This window comes from Gallus gallus, chromosome Z, assembly GCF_016699485.2.
Source record: "Gallus gallus isolate bGalGal1 chromosome Z, bGalGal1.mat.broiler.GRCg7b, whole genome shotgun sequence".
Classification (NCBI taxonomy): Eukaryota; Metazoa; Chordata; class Aves; order Galliformes; family Phasianidae; genus Gallus; species Gallus gallus.
The window spans coordinates 7,845,851-7,867,438 of record NC_052572.1 but is presented as its reverse complement, the minus strand read 5'-3'; the positions used below and the strand labels follow the sequence as shown (position 1 = coordinate 7,867,438).

Genomic DNA, 21,588 nt, shown 5'->3' with positions numbered 1-21,588 from the left:
TTTATGTTTCCCACTCCAGATGTCGCGTTGGCCCCTTTGAGTCATAGAATGGCTTGGGTTGGAAGGGGCCTCGGCGGTCATCTCGTTCCCACTCGCTGCCTCGGGCGCGGTTGCCAACCGCAAAACTGAAGCTGTAGAGCAGGCTTCCCAGTGCTGCATCCAGCCTGCCTTGAGCACCCCTGGGAATGGTGGATCCAGAATCTCTCTGGGCATTTTGTGCCAGTGGCTCACCTGCATCTCCCCGTGGCGTCTGATCTTAATCTCTTTTATTTTAAAGCCGTGTTCTGTCGCTATCTACCCGTGTGGAAAGTTGATTTCCTTCCTGTTTATAAGGTCCCTTTAAGTAGTGGCAGGCTATAACGTGGTCTCCCTGGTGCTTTGTGTTTTCCTGACCGCGCAGGCACAGCTCCCTCAGCTTGTCTTTGTAGGAGAAGTGCTCCAGCCCTCTGGTTGTCCTTGTGGCCGTGCTCTGGCCTCTCACCAAAATCTCCTCAGCTTGATGCGTGAAGTGCGCAAACTTGCTGAGGGTGCAGTCGATGCCTTCACCTGTGTTGTTGATAAGGATGTTGCGGAGCAGTGGCCGCAAGGCGGAGCCTGGGGGGGCACCACTTGTGTCCGGCCTCCACCTGGGCGTAGAGCCATTGACGGCAGCCCTGAGGCCGCGACCATGCAACCAATTCCTCATCCAGCGAGTAGTCCAGCCTTTGAACCCACGCCTCTCCGATTTAGTGATATGGATGTGGTGCAAGCCTTGCAGAAGTCCTTATAGATGGCAACGGTTGCCTTCCGTTTGTGCACCGATACGGTCACTCCATCGCAGGAGGCCAGCCGGTTAGTCAGGCACGATCTGCCCTTGGTGAAGCCGTGCAGGCTGTGTCGGATCACCTGCTCGTCCCTCTGTTGCTGGCAGATCTGCTGCGTGATCTTCCTAGGCAGAGGGGTGAGGCTCACCTGGCTGTAGTTCCCCGCGTCTTCCTTCCTCCTTTTTCCTAGAAGGGGAGCGATGTTTCCGTTTTTGCAGTCACCGGGGACTTTTCCTGACAGCCGTGACTTTTCTGATAGGACGGAGAGCGGCATTGCAGCCACGTGAGGAGCGGAAGAGCAAGCGAGCGAGTTGAACTCCCACCCTCCTCAAAACTCCTCCTGCTTGATGTCGTATGGTGGGGGATAGCCCTTTGGGCCAGTTTAAGTCAGCAGTCCTAACTCCGCTCCCTCCCAGCTCCTTGGGGCTTTTGCTGAGAACGGCCTTGGCTCGGTGCGGCACCGCTTGGCGGCAAGAATAAGCGTCGGTGTGTTACCAGCATTGTTTTTCTCCTAGAACCAAAACGCCGCATCGTAGCAGGCGCTCTGAAGAGAACAATTCTGTCCCAGCTGGAACGAAGACATGGGGGTATCCAAATCCATGCTGTCCCAGTGTTCTCCACCCAGAGAGAGGGTGAGGCAGAGTGGTTGCCAAGAAGGTGCCCTGTCTTGGCGGAGTAAGATGAGTGTAGCTTCCCGTCTCTTAGCTCTCTTGTCTCCTTCCTTCTCTCTGCCTTTCTCTTCTCTGCTTCCCCAAGATAGCTCTGCTTCCCCTTAGAAGCTGAAGCTTGTGGGTTTCTCCCTGTGGGGCGATGTTTGACAGGATTTGCGTGAAGAGTCATCTACTGCAGTGGTACGCCGCCTTTGTGTTCTTGATCATGGCACTCGAGACGTGAGTTACCTGTAGGGCTAATTTCACATTAACGAAGCAAAACCCGTCACTGCGGTACCGCTGTGGCCGTCAAGCTTCTGTGCTGAAACTGATTATCAGCTGATTTGTTCAACCTTGTTAGCCAAAACCGGACGGTCCTGCCGCCCGCTGCAGGTGTCCCTGCTTTGGGCTGCTTTTGTGCCGAACTCGTGGACCTCCCTCCCCCTGCCAGGACTACGCAAGACGTAAGCGGGTAGCAGAGTTTTCGGAGCTGTGTGTGAGAATCCCAGGTTTGGTTGCCCCCGAAAGGGGCTTCTGTGATTGAGCGAAAGGAGGCACTCGCAGGCAGTGTTGAAAAGGAGAGCTTTATTTTGTCTGAATAAATAGAAGAATAAATAGAAGAATAAATAGGCGTTTGTATAAATAGTTGAATAAATAGATAAATAGGACAAGGGTGGGAGGTGCGTTTGGGGCTAAGTGCGCGTGTTGCCTGTGAGGTTGTGGATGTGCAGGAACCAGGCACGAGCTTGCAGGCGGACGTGTTCCCAGGCGCAGGCGCTGTAATCGTTGTCTTGGAGGAAGGTGTGGAGGCAGCTGAAGTGTTTTTTGATGGTGAGGTGAAGGTTGCGAGGCCATCGCGTCCGGGAGCGCGTGTCGCTGCTGTCCAAGCATTGCTCGAGGTGCTGGGTGTAGCGGTGGATCCGGTTGAGGAGGCTTTGGCGTTGGCTGTCGTTCCAGTGGGCTGGAGTGCTGGGGCTGCTGAGGATTGTGAAGAGGTGCTGAAGGATGTCGTGGGTGGTTTTGTCGGCTTGCCGGTGTTGCTGGTGTCCAGGATGGTGTCGTTGAAGGAGCAAGACGCGTTGTGCTGTGGGCACAGCTGGGGTAGTGTGGGAGCCATGTCCCGGAGGAGCTGGAGGCTGTCGTGAGAGAAGGTGGCATCCTGGGGGCGAAGGTGGTTGCAGGCGGAGGCGGTGGTGGCGAGAGCTTTCAGAAGGAGCGTGAGCAGCAGGATGCCGTACCCCCGTGGGTGCTGTGGGCTTGCAGGCACAGCCATGGTGGGACTCGCGTTGTGCTGGGCAGGAGCCTGGTGGGGCTCGGTGGTGGTGCGGGTGGTGGCAGTGGTCTGTGTGCAGCCACGGTGCCGGCTTTATGTGGTGTGGCATCTTTCCCTTCCTCGCTTTCCTGTTGCCGAGAGATTTTGTCTGTGGCTTTCACTTTTGGCTATTGTTTTTGTGGTCTGGGAGCAAGTGCCTTGTCTGTGTGTGGGGCGGTTGGTGGAGATCCTGGTCCGGCGGTGTGTTCTGGGGTGGCTGGCTGCGAGGGCCGGGAGGGGGATGTGAAAGTGGTGGGGCGGAATCTTCTGGGTCAGCTGTTGTGCAGCTATTTTTTTTTTCATCCTTTCCCTGAGGCGTGCGGCGAGAGCTCTGGTGTGTCCTTTGGTGAAATCCCTCTTCCTGTTCAACTCTACTTTTCTTACGTAATGCCCTAGTGCTGTAATGGGTCTTGGTCTTTCGACTTGAGTGAGATGTGTGTTGCCCGTGGTTTGCTTTCTGTGCATTGTTTCTGTTTGTTTTTTACAAAGCATGGAAAAGTGATGCGTGCTGGGAGAACCTTGGGTAGTTTCCGGTGGCGTGAGGAGCTCTGGGTTGGCTGTGGTTGTGGTGGGAGTAGGCAGCGCCGCCTGTGTTGGAAGCTGTTGAGAATACGTTGGAAAGGCTTGTGCTTGAGGAAGAAGGAGAAAGGGAAGATATCCTTCCGAGCGGGGTCTGTGGCTGTGGTGCTCCTCAGACGACGCGTCTCCTTCCTCCACCGTCTTTTCTTTTCCTTGCTTCCTGTGGCATGTGGTGAGAAGGAGGAAATGTACCAGGAGGCGGATAGCTGTAAGCCAAGGATCTTGCGTTGCGAAGGCCAAAGGTTTGTTGCCGTCCAGGAGGAGTCCTCAAACGTTATGGGGATGACGCCCCTGATGTGGTTTTTAAGCACCTTTTGAGGATGAGGAGACTGGAGGAGTTGAGGGAATGAGGAGGGTGGTTTGCGTTGGAAGGGACCTCAGATGCCATCTGCTTCCAACCGTCTTTCCGTCGGCAGGGGTGCCTTCCACTCGAGCGGGTTGCCGTAGCCCCATCCAGCCTGCCGTTGGAGGCTTCCCGTGCTGGGGCATCCTCGGGTTCTCTGGGTGAGGTTTTCCTGCGGCCCACCTCCCCTCAACGGACAAAGTCTGTTGCTAACGGCTAATGTGAAGCTCCTCTCTTTTAGCTGAAAGCCGTCGCCCCTTGTCCTGCCATTTCAGTCCGTGTTATGTTTCCCACTCCAGATGTCGCGTTGGCCCCCTTTGAGTCATAGAATGGCTTGGGTTGGAAGGGGCCTCGGCGGTCATCTCGTTCCCACTCGCTGCCTCGGGCGCGGGTTGCCAACCGCAAAACTGAAGCTGTAGAGCAGGCTTCCCAGTGCTGCATCCAGCCTGGCCTTGAGCACCCCTGGGAATGGTGGATCCAGAATCTCTCTGGGCATTTTGTGCCAGTGGCTCACCTGCATCTCCCCGTGGCGTCTGATCTTAATCTCTTTTATTTTAAAGCCGTGTTCTGTCGCTATCTACCCGTGTGGAAAGTTGATTTCCTTCCTGTTTATAAGGTCCCTTTAAGTAGTGGCAGGCTATAACGTGGTCTCCCTGGTGCTTTGTGTTTTCCTGACCGCGCAGGCACAGCTCCCTCAGCTTGTCTTTGTAGGAGAAGTGCTCCAGCCCTCTGGTTGTCCTTGTGGCCGTGCTCTGGCCTCTCACCAAAATCTCCTCAGCTTGATGCGTGAAGTGCGCAAACTTGCTGAGGGTGCAGTCGATGCCTTCACCTGTGTTGTTGATAAGGATGTTGCGGAGCAGTGGCCGCAAGGCGGAGCCTGGGGGGGCACCACTTGTGTCCGGCCTCCACCTGGGCGTAGAGCCATTGACGGCAGCCCTGAGGCCGCGACCATGCAACCAATTCCTCATCCAGCGAGTAGTCCAGCCTTTGAACCCACGCCTCTCCGATTTAGTGATATGGATGTGGTGCAAGCCTTGCAGAAGTCCTTATAGATGGCAACGGTTGCCTTCCGTTTGTGCACCGTTACGGTCACTCCATCGCAGGAGGCCAGCCGGTTAGTCAGGCACGATCTGCCCTTGGTGAAGCCGTGCAGGCTGTGTCGGATCACCTGCTCGTCCCTCTGTTGCTGGCAGATCTGCTGCGTGATCTTCCTAGGCAGAGGGGTGAGGCTCACCTGGCTGTAGTTTCCCCGCGTCTTCCTTCCTCCTTTTCCTAGAAGGGGGAGCGATGTTTCCGTTTTTGCAGTCACCGGGGACTTTTCCTGACAGCCGTGACTTTTCTGATAGGACGGAGAGCGGCATTGCAGCCACGTGAGGAGCGGAAGAGCAAGCGAGCGAGTTGAACTCCCACCCTCCTCAAAACTCCTCCTGCTTGATGTCGTATGGTGGGGGATAGCCCTTTGGGCCAGTTTAAGTCAGCAGTCCTAACTCCGCTCCCTCCCAGCTCCTTGGGGCTTTTGCTGAGAACGGCCTTGGCTCGGTGCGGCACCGCTTGGCGGCAAGAATAAGCGTCGGTGTGTTACCAGCATTGTTTTTCTCCTAGAACCAAAACGCCGCATCGTAGCAGGCGCTCTGAAGAGAACAATTCTGTCCCAGCTGGAACGAAGACATGGGGGTATCCAAATCCATGCTGTCCCAGTGTTCTCCACCCAGAGAGAGGGTGAGGCAGAGTGGTTGCCAAGAAGGTGCCCTGTCTTGGCGGAGTAAGATGAGTGTAGCTTCCCGTCTCTTAGCTCTCTTGTCTCCTTCCTTCTCTCTGCCTTTCTCTTCTCTGCTTCCCAAGATAGCTCTGCTTCCCCTTAGAAGCTGAAGCTTGTGGGTTTCTCCCTGTGGGGCGATGTTTGACAGGATTTGCGTGAAGAGTCATCTACTGCAGTGGTACGCCGCCTTTGTGTTCTTGATCATGGCACTCGAGACGTGAGTTACCTGTAGGGCTAATTTCACATTAACGAAGCAAAACCCGTCACTGCGGTACCGCTGTGGCCGTCAAGCTTCTGTGCTGAAACTGATTATCAGCTGATTTGTTCAACCTTGTTAGCCAAAACCGGACGGTCCTGCCGCCCGCTGCAGGTGTCCCTGCTTTGGCTGCTTTTTGTGCCGAACTCGTGGACCTCCCTCCCCCTGCCAGGACTACGCAAGACGTAAGCGGGTAGCAGAGTTTTCGGAGCTGTGTGTGAGAATCCCAGGTTTGGTTGCCCCCGAAAGGGGCTTCTGTGATTGAGCGAAAGGAGGCACTCGCAGGCAGTGTTGAAAAGGAGAGCTTTATTTTGTCTGAATAAATAGAAGAATAAATAGAAGAATAAATAGGCGTTTGTATAATAGTTGAATAAATAGATAAATAGGACAAGGGTGGGAGGTGCGTTTGGGGCTAAGTGCGCGTGTTGCCTGTGAGGTTGTGGATGTGCAGGAACCAGGCACGAGCTTGCAGGCGGACGTGTTCCCAGGCGCAGGCGCTGTAATCGTTGTCTTGGAGGAAGGTGTGGAGGCAGCTGAAGTGTTTTTGATGGTGAGGTGAAGGTTGCGAGGCCATCGCGTCCGGGAGCGCCGTGTCGCTGCTGTCCAAGCATTGCTCGAGGTGCTGGGTGTAGCGGTGGATCCGGTTGAGGAGGCTTTGGCGTTGGCTGTCGTTCCAGTGGGCTGGAGTGCTGGGGCTGCTGAGGATTTTGAAGAGGTGCTGAAGGATGTCGTGGGTGGTTTTGTCGGCTTGCCGGGTGTTGCTGGTGTCCAGGATGGTGTCGTTGAAGGAGCAAGACGCGTTGTGCTGTGGGCACAGCTGGGGTAGTGTGGGAGCCATGTCCCGGAGGAGCTGGAGGCTGTCGTGAGAGAAGGTGGCATCCTGGGGGCGAAGGTGGTTGCAGGCGGAGGCGGTGGTGGCGAGAGCTTTCAGAAGGAGCGTGAGCAGCAGGATGCCGTACCCCCGTGGGTGCTGTGGGCTTGCAGGCACAGCCATGGTGGGACTCGCGTTGTGCTGGGCAGGAGCCTGGTGGGGCTCGGTGGTGGTGCGGGTGGTGGCAGTGGTCTGTGTGCAGCCACGGTGCCGGCTTTATGTGGTGTGGCATCTTTCCCTTCCTCGCTTTCCTGTTGCCGAGAGATTTTGTCTGTGGCTTTCACTTTTGGCTATTGGTTTTTTGTGGTCTGGGAGCAAGTGCCTTGTCTGTGTGTGGGGCGGTTGGTGGAGATCCTGGTCCGGCGGTGTGTTCTGGGTGGCTGGCTGCGAGGGCCGGGAGGGGGATGTGAAAGTGGTGGGGCGGAATCTTCTGGGTCAGCTGTTGTGCAGCTATTTTTTTTTTCATCCTTTCCCTGAGGCGTGCGGCGAGAGCTCTGGTGTGTCCTTTGGTGAAATCCCTCTTCCTGTTCAACTCTACTTTTCTTACGTAATGCCCTAGTGCTGTAATGGGTCTTGGTCTTTCGACTTGAGTGAGATGTGTGTTGCCCGTGGTTTGCTTTCTGTGCATTGTTTCTGTTTGTTTTTTACAAAGCATGGAAAAGTGATGCGTGCTGGGAGAACCTTGGGTAGTTTCCGGTGGCGTGAGGAGCTCTGGGTTGGCTGTGGTTGTGGTGGGAGTAGGCAGCGCCGCCTGTGTTGGAAGCTGTTGAGAATACGTTGGAAAGGCTTGTGCTTGAGGAAGAAGGAGAAAGGGAAGATATCCTTCCGAGCGGGGTCTGTGGCTGTGGTGCTCCTCAGACGACGCGTCTCCTTCCTCCACCGTCTTTTCTTTTCCTTGCTTCCTGTGGCATGTGGTGAGAAGGAGGAAATGTACCAGGAGGCGGATAGCTGTAAGCCAAGGATCTTGCGTTGCGAAGGCCAAAGGTTTGTTGCCGTCCAGGAGGAGTCCTCAAACGTTATGGGGATGACGCCCCTGATGTGGTTTTTAAGCACCTTTTGAGGATGAGGAGACTGGAGGAGTTGAGGGAATGAGAGGGTGGTTTGCGTTGGAAGGGACCTCAGATGCCATCTGCTTCCAACCGTCTTTCCGTCGGCAGGGGTGCCTTCCACTCGAGCGGGTTGCCCGTAGCCCCATCCAGCCTGCCGTTGGAGGCTTCCCGTGCTGGGGCATCCTTCGGGTTCTCTGGGTGAGGTTTTCCTGCGGCCCACCTCCCCTCAACGGACAAAGTCTGTTGCTAACGGCTAATGTGAAGCTCCTCTCTTTTAGCTGAAAGCCGTCGCCCCTTGTCCTGCCATTTCAGTCCGTGTTTATGTTTCCCACTCCAGATGTCGCGTTGGCCCCCTTTGAGTCATAGAATGGCTTGGGTTGGAAGGGGCCTCGGCGGTCATCTCGTTCCCACTCGCTGCCTCGGGCGGGGTTGCCAACCGCAAAACTGAAGCTGTAGAGCAGGCTTCCCAGTGCTGCATCCAGCCTGGCCTTGAGCACCCCTGGGAATGGTGGATCCAGAATCTCTCTGGGCATTTTGTGCCAGTGGCTCACCTGCATCTCCCCGTGGCGTCTGATCTTAATCTCTTTTATTTTAAAGCCGTGTTCTGTCGCTATCTACCCGTGTGGAAAGTTGATTTCCTTCCTGTTTATAAGGTCCCTTTAAGTAGTGGCAGGCTATAACGTGGTCTCCCTGGTGCTTTGTGTTTTCCTGACCGCGCAGGCACAGCTCCCTCAGCTTGTCTTTGTAGGAGAAGTGCTCCAGCCCTCTGGTTGTCCTTGTGGCCGTGCTCTGGCCTCTCACCAAAATCTCCTCAGCTTGATGCGTGAAGTGCGCAAACTTGCTGAGGGTGCAGTCGATGCCTTCACCTGTGTTGTTGATAAGGATGTTGCGGAGCAGTGGCCGCAAGGCGGAGCCTGGGGGGGCACCACTTGTGTCCGGCCTCCACCTGGGCGTAGAGCCATTGACGGCAGCCCTGAGGCCGCGACCATGCAACCAATTCCTCATCCAGCGAGTAGTCCAGCCTTTGAACCCACGCCTCTCCGATTTAGTGATATGGATGTGGTGCAAGCCTTGCAGAAGTCCTTATAGATGGCAACGGTTGCCTTCCGTTTGTGCACCGTTACGGTCACTCCATCGCAGGAGGCCAGCCGGTTAGTCAGGCACGATCTGCCCTTGGTGAAGCCGTGCAGGCTGTGTCGGATCACCTGCTCGTCCCTCTGTTGCTGGCAGATCTGCTGCGTGATCTTCCTAGGCAGAGGGGTGAGGCTCACCTGGCTGTAGTTCCCCGCGTCTTCCTTCCTCCTTTTCCTAGAAGGGGGAGCGATGTTTCCGTTTTTGCAGTCACCGGGGACTTTTCCTGACAGCCGTGACTTTTCTGATAGGACGGAGAGCGGCATTGCAGCCACGTGAGGAGCGGAAGAGCAAGCGAGCGAGTTGAACTCCCACCCTCCTCAAAACTCCTCCTGCTTGATGTCGTATGGTGGGGGATAGCCCTTTGGGCCAGTTTAAGTCAGCAGTCCTAACTCCGCTCCCTCCCAGCTCCTTGGGGCTTTTGCTGAGAACGGCCTTGGCTCGGTGCGGCACCGCTTGGCGGCAAGAATAAGCGTCGGTGTGTTACCAGCATTGTTTTTCTCCTAGAACCAAAACGCCGCATCGTAGCAGGCGCTCTGAAGAGAACAATTCTGTCCCAGCTGGAACGAAGACATGGGGGTATCCAAATCCATGCTGTCCCAGTGTTCTCCACCCAGAGAGAGGGTGAGGCAGAGTGGTTGCCAAGAAGGTGCCCTGTCTTGGCGGAGTAAGATGAGTGTAGCTTCCCGTCTCTTAGCTCTCTTGTCTCCTTCCTTCTCTCTGCCTTTCTCTTCTCTGCTTCCCCAAGATAGCTCTGCTTCCCCTTAGAAGCTGAAGCTTGTGGGTTTCTCCCTGTGGGGCGATGTTTGACAGGATTTGCGTGAAGAGTCATCTACTGCAGTGGTACGCCGCCTTTGTGTTCTTGATCATGGCACTCGAGACGTGAGTTACCTGTAGGGCTAATTTCACATTAACGAAGCAAAACCCGTCACTGCGGTACCGCTGTGGCCGTCAAGCTTCTGTGCTGAAACTGATTATCAGCTGATTTGTTCAACCTTGTTAGCCAAAACCGGACGGTCCTGCCGCCCGCTGCAGGTGTCCCTGCTTTGGCTGCTTTTTGTGCCGAACTCGTGGACCTCCCTCCCCCTGCCAGGACTACGCAAGACGTAAGCGGGTAGCAGAGTTTTCGGAGCTGTGTGTGAGAATCCCAGGTTTGGTTGCCCCCGAAAGGGGCTTCTGTGATTGAGCGAAAGGAGGCACTCGCAGGCAGTGTTGAAAAGGAGAGCTTTATTTTGTCTGAATAAATAGAAGAATAAATAGAAGAATAAATAGGCGTTTGTATAAATAGTTGAATAAATAGATAAATAGGACAAGGGTGGGAGGTGCGTTTGGGGCTAAGTGCGCGTGTTGCCTGTGAGGTTGTGGATGTGCAGGAACCAGGCACGAGCTTGCAGGCGGACGTGTTCCCAGGCGCAGGCGCTGTAATCGTTGTCTTGGAGGAAGGTGTGGAGGCAGCTGAAGTGTTTTTTGATGGTGAGGTGAAGGTTGCGAGGCCATCGCGTCCGGGAGCGCGTGTCGCTGCTGTCCAAGCATTGCTCGAGGTGCTGGGTGTAGCGGTGGATCCGGTTGAGGAGGCTTTGGCGTTGGCTGTCGTTCCAGTGGGCTGGAGTGCTGGGGCTGCTGAGGATTGTGAAGAGGTGCTGAAGGATGTCGTGGGTGGTTTTGTCGGCTTGCCGGGTGTTGCTGGTGTCCAGGATGGTGTCGTTGAAGGAGCAAGACGCGTTGTGCTGTGGGCACAGCTGGGGTAGTGTGGGAGCCATGTCCCGGAGGAGCTGGAGGCTGTCGTGAGAGAAGGTGGCATCCTGGGGGCGAAGGTGGTTGCAGGCGGAGGCGGTGGTGGCGAGAGCTTTCAGAAGGAGCGTGAGCAGCAGGATGCCGTACCCCCGTGGGTGCTGTGGGCTTGCAGGCACAGCCATGGTGGGACTCGCGTTGTGCTGGGCAGGAGCCTGGTGGGGCTCGGTGGTGGTGCGGGTGGTGGCAGTGGTCTGTGTGCAGCCACGGTGCCGGCTTTATGTGGTGTGGCATCTTTCCCTTCCTCGCTTTCCTGTTGCCGAGAGATTTTGTCTGTGGCTTTCACTTTTGGCTATTGGTTTTTGTGGTCTGGGAGCAAGTGCCTTGTCTGTGTGTGGGGCGGTTGGTGGAGATCCTGGTCCGGCGGTGTGTTCTGGGGTGGCTGGCTGCGAGGGCCGGGAGGGGGATGTGAAAGTGGTGGGGCGGAATCTTCTGGGTCAGCTGTTGTGCAGCTATTTTTTTTTTCATCCTTTCCCTGAGGCGTGCGGCGAGAGCTCTGGTGTGTCCTTTGGTGAAATCCCTCTTCCTGTTCAACTCTACTTTTCTTACGTAATGCCCTAGTGCTGTAATGGGTCTTGGTCTTTCGACTTGAGTGAGATGTGTGTTGCCCGTGGTTTGCTTTCTGTGCATTGTTTCTGTTTGTTTTTTACAAAGCATGGAAAAGTGATGCGTGCTGGGAGAACCTTGGGTAGTTTCCGGTGGCGTGAGGAGCTCTGGGTTGGCTGTGGTTGTGGTGGGAGTAGGCAGCGCCGCCTGTGTTGGAAGCTGTTGAGAATACGTTGGAAAGGCTTGTGCTTGAGGAAGAAGGAGAAAGGGAAGATATCCTTCCGAGCGGGGTCTGTGGCTGTGGTGCTCCTCAGACGACGCGTCTCCTTCCTCCACCGTCTTTTCTTTTCCTTGCTTCCTGTGGCATGTGGTGAGAAGGAGGAAATGTACCAGGAGGCGGATAGCTGTAAGCCAAGGATCTTGCGTTGCGAAGGCCAAAGGTTTGTTGCCGTCCAGGAGGAGTCCTCAAACGTTATGGGGATGACGCCCCTGATGTGGTTTTTAAGCACCTTTTGAGGATGAGGAGACTGGAGGAGTTGAGGGAATGAGAGGGTGGTTTGCGTTGGAAGGGACCTCAGATGCCATCTGCTTCCAACCGTCTTTCCGTCGGCAGGGGTGCCTTCCACTCGAGCGGGTTGCAGGTAGCCCCATCCAGCCTGCCGTTGGAGGCTTCCCGTGCTGGGGCATCTTCGGGTTCTCTGGGTGAGGTTTTCCTGCGGCCCACCTCCCCTCAACGGACAAAGTCTGTTGCTAACGGCTAATGTGAAGCTCCTCTCTTTTAGCTGAAAGCCGTCGCCCCTTGTCCTGCCATTTCAGTCCGTGTTTATGTTTCCCACTCCAGATGTCGCGTTGGCCCCCTTTGAGTCATAGAATGGCTTGGGTTGGAAGGGGCCTCGGCGGTCATCTCGTTCCCACTCGCTGCCTCGGGCGCGGTTGCCAACCGCAAAACTGAAGCTGTAGAGCAGGCTTCCCAGTGCTGCATCCAGCCTGGCCTTGAGCACCCCTGGGAATGGTGGATCCAGAATCTCTCTGGGCATTTTGTGCCAGTGGCTCACCTGCATCTCCCCGTGGCGTCTGATCTTAATCTCTTTTATTTTAAAGCCGTGTTCTGTCGCTATCTACCCGTGTGGAAAGTTGATTTCCTTCCTGTTTATAAGGTCCCTTTAAGTAGTGGCAGGCTATAACGTGGTCTCCCTGGTGCTTTGTGTTTTCCTGACCGCGCAGGCACAGCTCCCTCAGCTTGTCTTTGTAGGAGAAGTGCTCCAGCCCTCTGGTTGTCCTTGTGGCCGTGCTCTGGCCTCTCACCAAAATCTCCTCAGCTTGATGCGTGAAGTGCGCAAACTTGCTGAGGGTGCAGTCGATGCCTTCACCTGTGTTGTTGATAAGGATGTTGCGGAGCAGTGGCCGCAAGGCGGAGCCTGGGGGGGCACCACTTGTGTCCGGCCTCCACCTGGGCGTAGAGCCATTGACGGCAGCCCTGAGGCCGCGACCATGCAACCAATTCCTCATCCAGCGAGTAGTCCAGCCTTTGAACCCACGCCTCTCCGATTTAGTGATATGGATGTGGTGCAAGCCTTGCAGAAGTCCTTATAGATGGCAACGGTTGCCTTCCGTTTGTGCACCGATACGGTCACTCCATCGCAGGAGGCCAGCCGGTTAGTCAGGCACGATCTGCCCTTGGTGAAGCCGTGCAGGCTGTGTCGGATCACCTGCTCGTCCCTCTGTTGCTGGCAGATCTGCTGCGTGATCTTCCTAGGCAGAGGGGTGAGGCTCACCTGGCTGTAGTTCCCCGCGTCTTCCTTCCTCCTTTTCCTAGAAGGGGGAGCGATGTTTCCGTTTTTGCAGTCACCGGGGACTTTTCCTGACAGCCGTGACTTTTCTGATAGGACGGAGAGCGGCATTGCAGCCACGTGAGGAGCGGAAGAGCAAGCGAGCGAGTTGAACTCCCACCCTCCTCAAAACTCCTCCTGCTTGATGTCGTATGGTGGGGGATAGCCCTTTGGGCCAGTTTAAGTCAGCAGTCCTAACTCCGCTCCCTCCCAGCTCCTTGGGGCTTTTGCTGAGAACGGCCTTGGCTCGGTGCGGCACCGCTTGGCGGCAAGAATAAGCGTCGGTGTGTTACCAGCATTGTTTTTCTCCTAGAACCAAAACGCCGCATCGTAGCAGGCGCTCTGAAGAGAACAATTCTGTCCCAGCTGGAACGAAGACATGGGGGTATCCAAATCCATGCTGTCCCAGTGTTCTCCACCCAGAGAGAGGGTGAGGCAGAGTGGTTGCCAAGAAGGTGCCCTGTCTTGGCGGAGTAAGATGAGTGTAGCTTCCCGTCTCTTAGCTCTCTTGTCTCCTTCCTTCTCTCTGCCTTTCTCTTCTCTGCTTCCCCAAGATAGCTCTGCTTCCCCTTAGAAGCTGAAGCTTGTGGGTTTCTCCCTGTGGGGCGATGTTTGACAGGATTTGCGTGAAGAGTCATCTACTGCAGTGGTACGCCGCCTTTGTGTTCTTGATCATGGCACTCGAGACGTGAGTTACCTGTAGGGCTAATTTCACATTAACGAAGCAAAACCCGTCACTGCGGTACCGCTGTGGCCGTCAAGCTTCTGTGCTGAAACTGATTATCAGCTGATTTGTTCAACCTTGTTAGCCAAAACCGGACGGTCCTGCCGCCCGCTGCAGGTGTCCCTGCTTTGGCTGCTTTTTGTGCCGAACTCGTGGACCTCCCTCCCCCTGCCAGGACTACGCAAGACGTAAGCGGGTAGCAGAGTTTTCGGAGCTGTGTGTGAGAATCCCAGGTTTGGTTGCCCCCGAAAGGGGCTTCTGTGATTGAGCGAAAGGAGGCACTCGCAGGCAGTGTTGAAAAGGAGAGCTTTATTTTGTCTGAATAAATAGAAGAATAAATAGAAGAATAAATAGGCGTTTGTATAAATAGTTGAATAAATAGATAAATAGGACAAGGGTGGGAGGTGCGTTTGGGGCTAAGTGCGCGTGTTGCCTGTGAGGTTGTGGATGTGCAGGAACCAGGCACGAGCTTGCAGGCGGACGTGTTCCCAGGCGCAGGCGCTGTAATCGTTGTCTTGGAGGAAGGTGTGGAGGCAGCTGAAGTGTTTTTTGATGGTGAGGTGAAGGTTGCGAGGCCATCGCGTCCGGGAGCGCGTGTCGCTGCTGTCCAAGCATTGCTCGAGGTGCTGGGTGTAGCGGTGGATCCGGTTGAGGAGGCTTTGGCGTTGGCTGTCGTTCCAGTGGGCTGGAGTGCTGGGGCTGCTGAGGATTTTGAAGAGGTGCTGAAGGATGTCGTGGGTGGTTTTGTCGGCTTGCCGGGTGTTGCTGGTGTCCAGGATGGTGTCGTTGAAGGAGCAAGACGCGTTGTGCTGTGGGCACAGCTGGGGTAGTGTGGGAGCCATGTCCCGGAGGAGCTGGAGGCTGTCGTGAGAGAAGGTGGCATCCTGGGGCGAAGGTGGTTGCAGGCGGAGGCGGTGGTGGCGAGAGCTTTCAGAAGGAGCGTGAGCAGCAGGATGCCGTACCCCCGTGGGTGCTGTGGGCTTGCAGGCACAGCCATGGTGGGACTCGCGTTGTGCTGGGCAGGAGCCTGGTGGGGCTCGGTGGTGGTGCGGGTGGTGGCAGTGGTCTGTGTGCAGCCACGGTGCCGGCTTTATGTGGTGTGGCATCTTTCCCTTCCTCGCTTTCCTGTTGCCGAGAGATTTTGTCTGTGGCTTTCACTTTTGGCTATTGGTTTTTGTGGTCTGGGAGCAAGTGCCTTGTCTGTGTGTGGGGCGGTTGGTGGAGATCCTGGTCCGGCGGTGTGTTCTGGGGTGGCTGGCTGCGAGGGCCGGGAGGGGGATGTGAAAGTGGTGGGGCGGAATCTTCTGGGTCAGCTGTTGTGCAGCTATTTTTTTTTTCATCCTTTCCCTGAGGCGTGCGGCGAGAGCTCTGGTGTGTCCTTTGGTGAAATCCCTCTTCCTGTTCAACTCTACTTTTCTTACGTAATGCCCTAGTGCTGTAATGGGTCTTGGTCTTTCGACTTGAGTGAGATGTGTGTTGCCCGTGGTTTGCTTTCTGTGCATTGTTTCTGTTTGTTTTTTACAAAGCATGGAAAAGTGATGCGTGCTGGGAGAACCTTGGGTAGTTTCCGGTGGCGTGAGGAGCTCTGGGTTGGCTGTGGTTGTGGTGGGAGTAGGCAGCGCCGCCTGTGTTGGAAGCTGTTGAGAATACGTTGGAAAGGCTTGTGCTTGAGGAAGAAGGAGAAAGGGAAGATATCCTTCCGAGCGGGGTCTGTGGCTGTGGTGCTCCTCAGACGACGCGTCTCCTTCCTCCACCGTCTTTTCTTTTCCTTGCTTCCTGTGGCATGTGGTGAGAAGGAGGAAATGTACCAGGAGGCGGATAGCTGTAAGCCAAGGATCTTGCGTTGCGAAGGCCAAAGGTTTGTTGCCGTCCAGGAGGAGTCCTCAAACGTTATGGGGATGACGCCCCTGATGTGGTTTTTAAGCACCTTTTGAGGATGAGGAGACTGGAGGAGTTGAGGGAATGAGAGGGTGGTTTGCGTTGGAAGGGACCTCAGATGCCATCTGCTTCCAACCGTCTTTCCGTTGGCAGGGGTGCCTTCCACTCGAGCGGGTTGCCCGTAGCCCCATCCAGCCTGCCGTTGGAGGCTTCCCGTGCTGGGGCATCCTCGGGTTCTCTGGGTGAGGTTTTCCTGCGGCCCACCTCCCCTCAACGGACAAAGTCTGTTGCTAACGGCTAATGTGAAGCTCCTCTCTTTTAGCTGAAAGCCGTCGCCCCTTGTCCTGCCATTTCAGTCCGTGTTTATGTTTCCCACTCCAGATGTCGCGTTGGCCCCCTTTGAGTCATAGAATGGCTTGGGTTGGAAGGGGCCTCGGCGGTCATCTCGTTCCCACTCGCTGCCTCGGGCGCGGTTGCCAACCGCAAAACTGAAGCTGTAGAGCAGGCTTCCCAGTGCTGCATCCAGCCTGGCCTTGAGCACCCCTGGGAATGGTGGATCCAGAATCTCTCTGGGCATTTTGTGCCAGTGGCTCACCTGCATCTCCCCGTGGCGTCTGATCTTAATCTCTTTTATTTTAAAGCCATGTTCTGTCGCTATCTACCCGTGTGGAAAGTTGATTTCCTTCCTGTTTATAAGGTCCCTTTAAGTAGTGGCAGGCTATAACGTGGTCTCCCTGGTGCTTTGTGTTTTCCTGACCGCGCAGGCACAGCTCCCTCAGCTTGTCTTTGTAGGAGAAGTGCTCCAGCCCTCTGGTTGTCCTTGTGGCCGTGCTCTGGCCTCTCACCAAAATCTCCTCAGCTTGATGCGTGAAGTGCGCAAACTTGCTGAGGGTGCAGTCGATGCCTTCACCTGTGTTGTTGATAAGGATGTTGCGGAGCAGTGGCCGCAAGGCGGAGCCTGGGGGGGCACCACTTGTGTCCGGCCTCCACCTGGGCGTAGAGCCATTGACGGCAGCCCTGAGGCCGCGACCATGCAACCAATTCCTCATCCAGCGAGTAGTCCAGCCTTTGAACCCACGCCTCTCCGATTTAGTGATATGGATGTGGTGCAAGCCTTGCAGAAGTCCTTATAGATGGCAACGGTTGCCTTCCGTTTGTGCACCGATACGGTCACTCCATCGCAGGAGGCCAGCCGGTTAGTCAGGCACGATCTGCCCTTGGTGAAGCCGTGCAGGCTGTGTCGGATCACCTGCTCGTCCCTCTGTTGCTGGCAGATCTGCTGCGTGATCTTCCTAGGCAGAGGGGTGAGGCTCACCTGGCTGTAGTTCCCCGCGTCTTCCTTCCTCCTTTTCCTAGAAGGGGGAGCGATGTTTCCGTTTTTGCAGTCACCGGGGACTTTTCCTGACAGCCGTGACTTTTCTGATAGGACGGAGAGCGGCATTGCAGCCACGTGAGGAGCGGAAGAGCAAGCGAGCGAGTTGAACTCCCACCCTCCTCAAAACTCCTCCTGCTTGATGTCGTATGGTGGGGGATAGCCCTTTGGGCCAGTTTAAGTCAGCAGTCCTAACTCCGCTCCCTCCCAGCTCCTTGGGGCTTTTGCTGAGAACGGCCTTGGCTCGGTGCGGCACCGCTTGGCGGCAAGAATAAGCGTCGGTGTGTTACCAGCATTGTTTTTCTCCTAGAACCAAAACGCCGCATCGTAGCAGGCGCTCTGAAGAGAACAATTCTGTCCCAGCTGGAACGAAGACATGGGGGTATCCAAATCCATGCTGTCCCAGTGTTCTCCACCCAGAGAGAGGGTGAGGCAGAGTGGTTGCCAAGAAGGTGCCCTGTCTTGGCGGAGTAAGATGAGTGTAGCTTCCCGTCTCTTAGCTCTCTTGTCTCCTTCCTTCTCTCTGCCTTTCTCTTCTCTGCTTCCCCAAGATAGCTCTGCTTCCCCTTAGAAGCTGAAGCTTGTGGGTTTCTCCCTGTGGGGCGATGTTTGACAGGATTTGCGTGAAGAGTCATCTACTGCAGTGGTACGCCGCCTTTGTGTTCTTGATCATGGCACTCGAGACGTGAGTTACCTGTAGGGCTAATTTCACATTAACGAAGCAAAACCCGTCACTGCGGTACCGCTGTGGCCGTCAAGCTTCTGTGCTGAAACTGATTGTCAGCTGATTTGTTCAACCTTGTTAGCCAAAACCGGACGGTCCTGCCGCCCGCTGCAGGTGTCCCTGCTTTGGCTGCTTTTTGTGCCGAACTCGTGGACCTCCCTCCCCCTGCCAGGACTACGCAAGACGTAAGCGGGTAGCAGAGTTTTCGGAGCTGTGTGTGAGAATCCCAGGTTTGGTTGCCCCCGAAAGGGGCTTCTGTGATTGAGCGAAAGGAGGCACTCGCAGGCAGTGTTGAAAAGGAGAGCTTTATTTTGTCTGAATAAATAGAAGAATAAATAGAAGAATAAATAGGCGTTTGTATAAATAGTTGAATAAATAGATAAATAGGACAAGGGTGGGAGGTGCGTTTGGGGCTAAGTGCGCGTGTTGCCTGTGAGGTTGTGGATGTGCAGGAACCAGGCACGAGCTTGCAGGCGGACGTGTTCCCAGGCGCAGGCGCTGTAATCGTTGTCTTGGAGGAAGGTGTGGAGGCAGCTGAAGTGTTTTTTGATGGTGAGGTGAAGGTTGCGAGGCCATCGCGTCCGGGAGCGCGTGTCGCTGCTGTCCAAGCATTGCTCGAGGTGCTGGGTGTAGCGGTGGATCCGGTTGAGGAGGCTTTGGCGTTGGCTGTCGTTCCAGTGGGCTGGAGTGCTGGGGCTGCTGAGGATTGTGAAGAGGTGCTGAAGGATGTCGTGGGTGGTTTTGTCGGCTTGCCGGGTGTTGCTGGTGTCCAGGATGGTGTCGTTGAAGGAGCAAGACGCGTTGTGCTGTGGGCACAGCTGGGGTAGTGTGGGAGCCATGTCCCGGAGGAGCTGGAGGCTGTCGTGAGAGAAGGTGGCATCCTGGGGGCGAAGGTGGTTGCAGGCGGAGGCGGTGGTGGCGAGAGCTTTCAGAAGGAGCGTGAGCAGCAGGATGCCGTACCCCCGTGGGTGCTGTGGGCTTGCAGGCACAGCCATGGTGGGACTCGCGTTGTGCTGGGCAGGAGCCTGGTGGGGCTCGGTGGTGGTGCGGGTGGTGGCAGTGGTCTGTGTGCAGCCACGGTGCCGGCTTTATGTGGTGTGGCATCTTTCCCTTCCTCGCTTTCCTGTTGCCGAGAGATTTTGTCTGTGGCTTTCACTTTTGGCTATTGGTTTTTGTGGTCTGGGAGCAAGTGCCTTGTCTGTGTGTGGGGCGGTTGGTGGAGATCCTGGTCCGGCGGTGTGTTCTGGGGTGGCTGGCTGCGAGGGCCGGGAGGGGGATGTGAAAGTGGTGGGGCGGAATCTTCTGGGTCAGCTGTTGTGCAGCTATTTTTTTTTTCATCCTTTCCCTGAGGCGTGCGGCGAGAGCTCTGGTGTGTCCTTTGGTGAAATCCCTCTTCCTGTTCAACTCTACTTTTCTTACGTAATGCCCTAGTGCTGTAATGGGTCTTGGTCTTTCGACTTGAGTGAGATGTGTGTTGCCCGTGGTTTGCTTTCTGTGCATTGTTTCTGTTTGTTTTTTACAAAGCATGGAAAAGTGATGCGTGCTGGGAGAACCTTGGGTAGTTTCCGGTGGCGTGAGGAGCTCTGGGTTGGCTGTGGTTGTGGTGGGAGTAGGCAGCGCCGCCTGTGTTGGAAGCTGTTGAGAATACGTTGGAAAGGCTTGTGCTTGAGGAAGAAGGAGAAAGGGAAGATATCCTTCCGAGCGGGGTCTGTGGCTGTGGTGCTCCTCAGACGACGCGTCTCCTTCCTCCACCGTCTTTTCTTTTCCTTGCTTCCTGTGGCATGTGGTGAGAAGGAGGAAATGTACCAGGAGGCGGATAGCTGTAAGCCAAGGATCTTGCGTTGCGAAGGCCAAAGGTTTGTTGCCGTCCAGGAGGAGTCCTCAAACGTTATGGGGATGACGCCCCTGATGTGGTTTTTAAGCACCTTTTGAGGATGAGGAGACTGGAGGAGTTGAGGGAATGAGAGGGTGGTTTGCGTTGGAAGGGACCTCAGATGCCATCTGCTTCCAACCGTCTTTCCGTCGGCAGGGGTGCCTTCCACTCGAGCGGGTTGCCCGTAGCCCCATCCAGCCTGCCGTTGGAGGCTTCCCGTGCTGGGGCATCCTCGGGTTCTCTGGGTGAGGTTTTCCTGCGGCCCACCTCCCCTCAACGGACAAAGTCTGTTGCTAACGGCTAATGTGAAGCTCCTCTCTTTTAGCTGAAAGCCGTCGCCCCTTGTCCTGCCATTTCAGTCCGTGTTTATGTTTCCCACTCCAGATGTCGCGTTGGCCCCCTTTGAGTCATAGAATGGCTTGGGTTGGAAGGGGCCTCGGCGGTCATCTCGTTCCCACTCGCTGCCTCGGGCGCGGTTGCCAACCGCAAAACTGAAGCTGTAGAGCAGGCTTCCCAGTGCTGCATCCAGCCTGGCCTTGAGCACCCCTGGGAATGGTGGATCCAGAATCTCTCTGGGCATTTTGTGCCAGTGGCTCACCTGCATCTCCCCGTGGCGTCTGATCTTAATCTCTTTTATTTTAAAGCCGTGTTCTGTCGCTATCTACCCGTGTGGAAAGTTGATTTCCTTCCTGTTTATAAGGTCCCTTTAAGTAGTGGCAGGCTATAACGTGGTCTCCCTGGTGCTTTGTGTTTTCCTGACCGCGCAGGCACAGCTCCCTCAGCTTGTCTTTGTAGGAGAAGTGCTCCAGCCCTCTGGTTGTCCTTGTGGCCGTGCTCTGGCCTCTCACCAAAATCTCCTCAGCTTGATGCGTGAAGTGCGCAAACTTGCTGAGGGTGCAGTCGATGCCTTCACCTGTGTTGTTGATAAGGATGTTGCGGAGCAGTGGCCGCAAGGCGGAGCCTGGGGGGGCACCACTTGTGTCCGGCCTCCACCTGGGCGTAGAGCCATTGACGGCAGCCCTGAGGCCGCGACCATGCAACCAATTCCTCATCCAGCGAGTAGTCCAGCCTTTGAACCCACGCCTCTCCGATTTAGTGATATGGATGTGGTGCAAGCCTTGCAGAAGTCCTTATAGATGGCAACGGTTGCCTTCCGTTTGTGCACCGATACGGTCACTCCATCGCAGGAGGCCAGCCGGTTAGTCAGGCACGATCTGCCCTTGGTGAAGCCGTGCAGGCTGTGTCGGATCACCTGCTCGTCCCTCTGTTGCTGGCAGATCTGCTGCGTGATCTTCCTAGGCAGAGGGGTGAGGCTCACCTGGCTGTAGTTCCCCGCGTCTTCCTTCCTCCTTTTCCTAGAAGGGGGAGCGATGTTTCCGTTTTTGCAGTCACCGGGGACTTTTCCTGACAGCCGTGACTTTTCTGATAGGACGGAGAGCGGCATTGCAGCCACGTGAGGAGCGGAAGAGCAAGCGAGCGAGTTGAACTCCCACCCTCCTCAAAACTCCTCCTGCTTGATGTCGTATGGTGGGGGATAGCCCTTTGGGCCAGTTTAAGTCAGCAGTCCTAACTCCGCTCCCTCCCAGCTCCTTGGGGCTTTTGCTGAGAACGGCCTTGGCTCGGTGCGGCACCGCTTGGCGGCAAGAATAAGCGTCGGTGTGTTACCAGCATTGTTTTTCTCCTAGAACCAAAACGCCGCATCGTAGCAGGCGCTCTGAAGAGAACAATTCTGTCCCAGCTGGAACGAAGACATGGGGGTATCCAAATCCATGCTGTCCCAGTGTTCTCCACCCAGAGAGAGGGTGAGGCAGAGTGGTTGCCAAGAAGGTGCCCTGTCTTGGCGGAGTAAGATGAGTGTAGCTTCCCGTCTCTTAGCTCTCTTGTCTCCTTCCTTCTCTCTGCCTTTCTCTTCTCTGCTTCCCCAAGATAGCTCTGCTTCCCCTTAGAAGCTGAAGCTTGTGGGTTTCTCCCTGTGGGGCGATGTTTGACAGGATTTGCGTGAAGAGTCATCTACTGCAGTGGTACGCCGCCTTTGTGTTCTTGATCATGGCACTCGAGACGTGAGTTACCTGTAGGGCTAATTTCACATTAACGAAGC

At 55.7% G+C, this 21,588-nt stretch overlaps 4 protein-coding genes and 2 pseudogenes across 16 annotated transcripts in view; 1 reads left to right on the top strand and 5 right to left on the bottom strand.

Annotated features, from left to right (window-relative positions):
• UBAP2 (ubiquitin associated protein 2) overlaps positions 1-21,588 on the top strand; it is a 227,114-nt gene that overhangs the window by 165,782 nt on the left and 39,744 nt on the right. The gene's annotated exons all lie outside the window — the stretch shown is intronic.
• LOC121108633 lies at positions 2,145-2,872 on the bottom strand (annotated as a pseudogene).
• LOC121106466 (interferon type A1/A2-like) lies at positions 4,083-6,892 on the bottom strand. The gene is given in 3 exon segments (XM_040656607.1): positions 4,083-6,248; positions 6,251-6,290; positions 6,292-6,892. Coding segments are annotated over 3 exon segments (579 nt in total). The 5' UTR covers positions 6,697-6,892; the 3' UTR covers positions 4,083-6,114.
• LOC100858506 (interferon type A1/A2-like) lies at positions 8,760-12,846 on the bottom strand. The gene has a single exon (XM_040656599.2). The coding sequence runs from the start codon at positions 10,667-10,669 to the stop codon at positions 10,088-10,090; it is 582 nt and encodes a 193-aa protein (XP_040512533.1). The 5' UTR covers positions 10,670-12,846; the 3' UTR covers positions 8,760-10,087.
• LOC124416944 lies at positions 14,016-15,793 on the bottom strand (annotated as a pseudogene). Its single transcript, XR_006932420.1, has one exon. The product of XR_006932420.1 is annotated as an interferon type A1/A2-like (transcript).
• LOC121108631 (interferon type A1/A2-like) lies at positions 18,030-20,789 on the bottom strand. Its single transcript, XM_040656601.2, has one exon. The coding sequence runs from the start codon at positions 18,610-18,612 to the stop codon at positions 18,031-18,033; it is 582 nt and encodes a 193-aa protein (XP_040512535.1). The 5' UTR covers positions 18,613-20,789; the 3' UTR covers position 18,030.

What these genes read in the sequence shown, in the direction of transcription:
- LOC100858506 (XM_040656599.2), bottom strand. Translation starts at nt 10,669, where the DNA reads ATGGCTGTGCCTGCAAGCCCACAGCACCCACGGGGGTACGGCATCCTG.
- LOC121108631 (XM_040656601.2), bottom strand. Translation starts at nt 18,612, where the DNA reads ATGGCTGTGCCTGCAAGCCCACAGCACCCACGGGGGTACGGCATCCTG.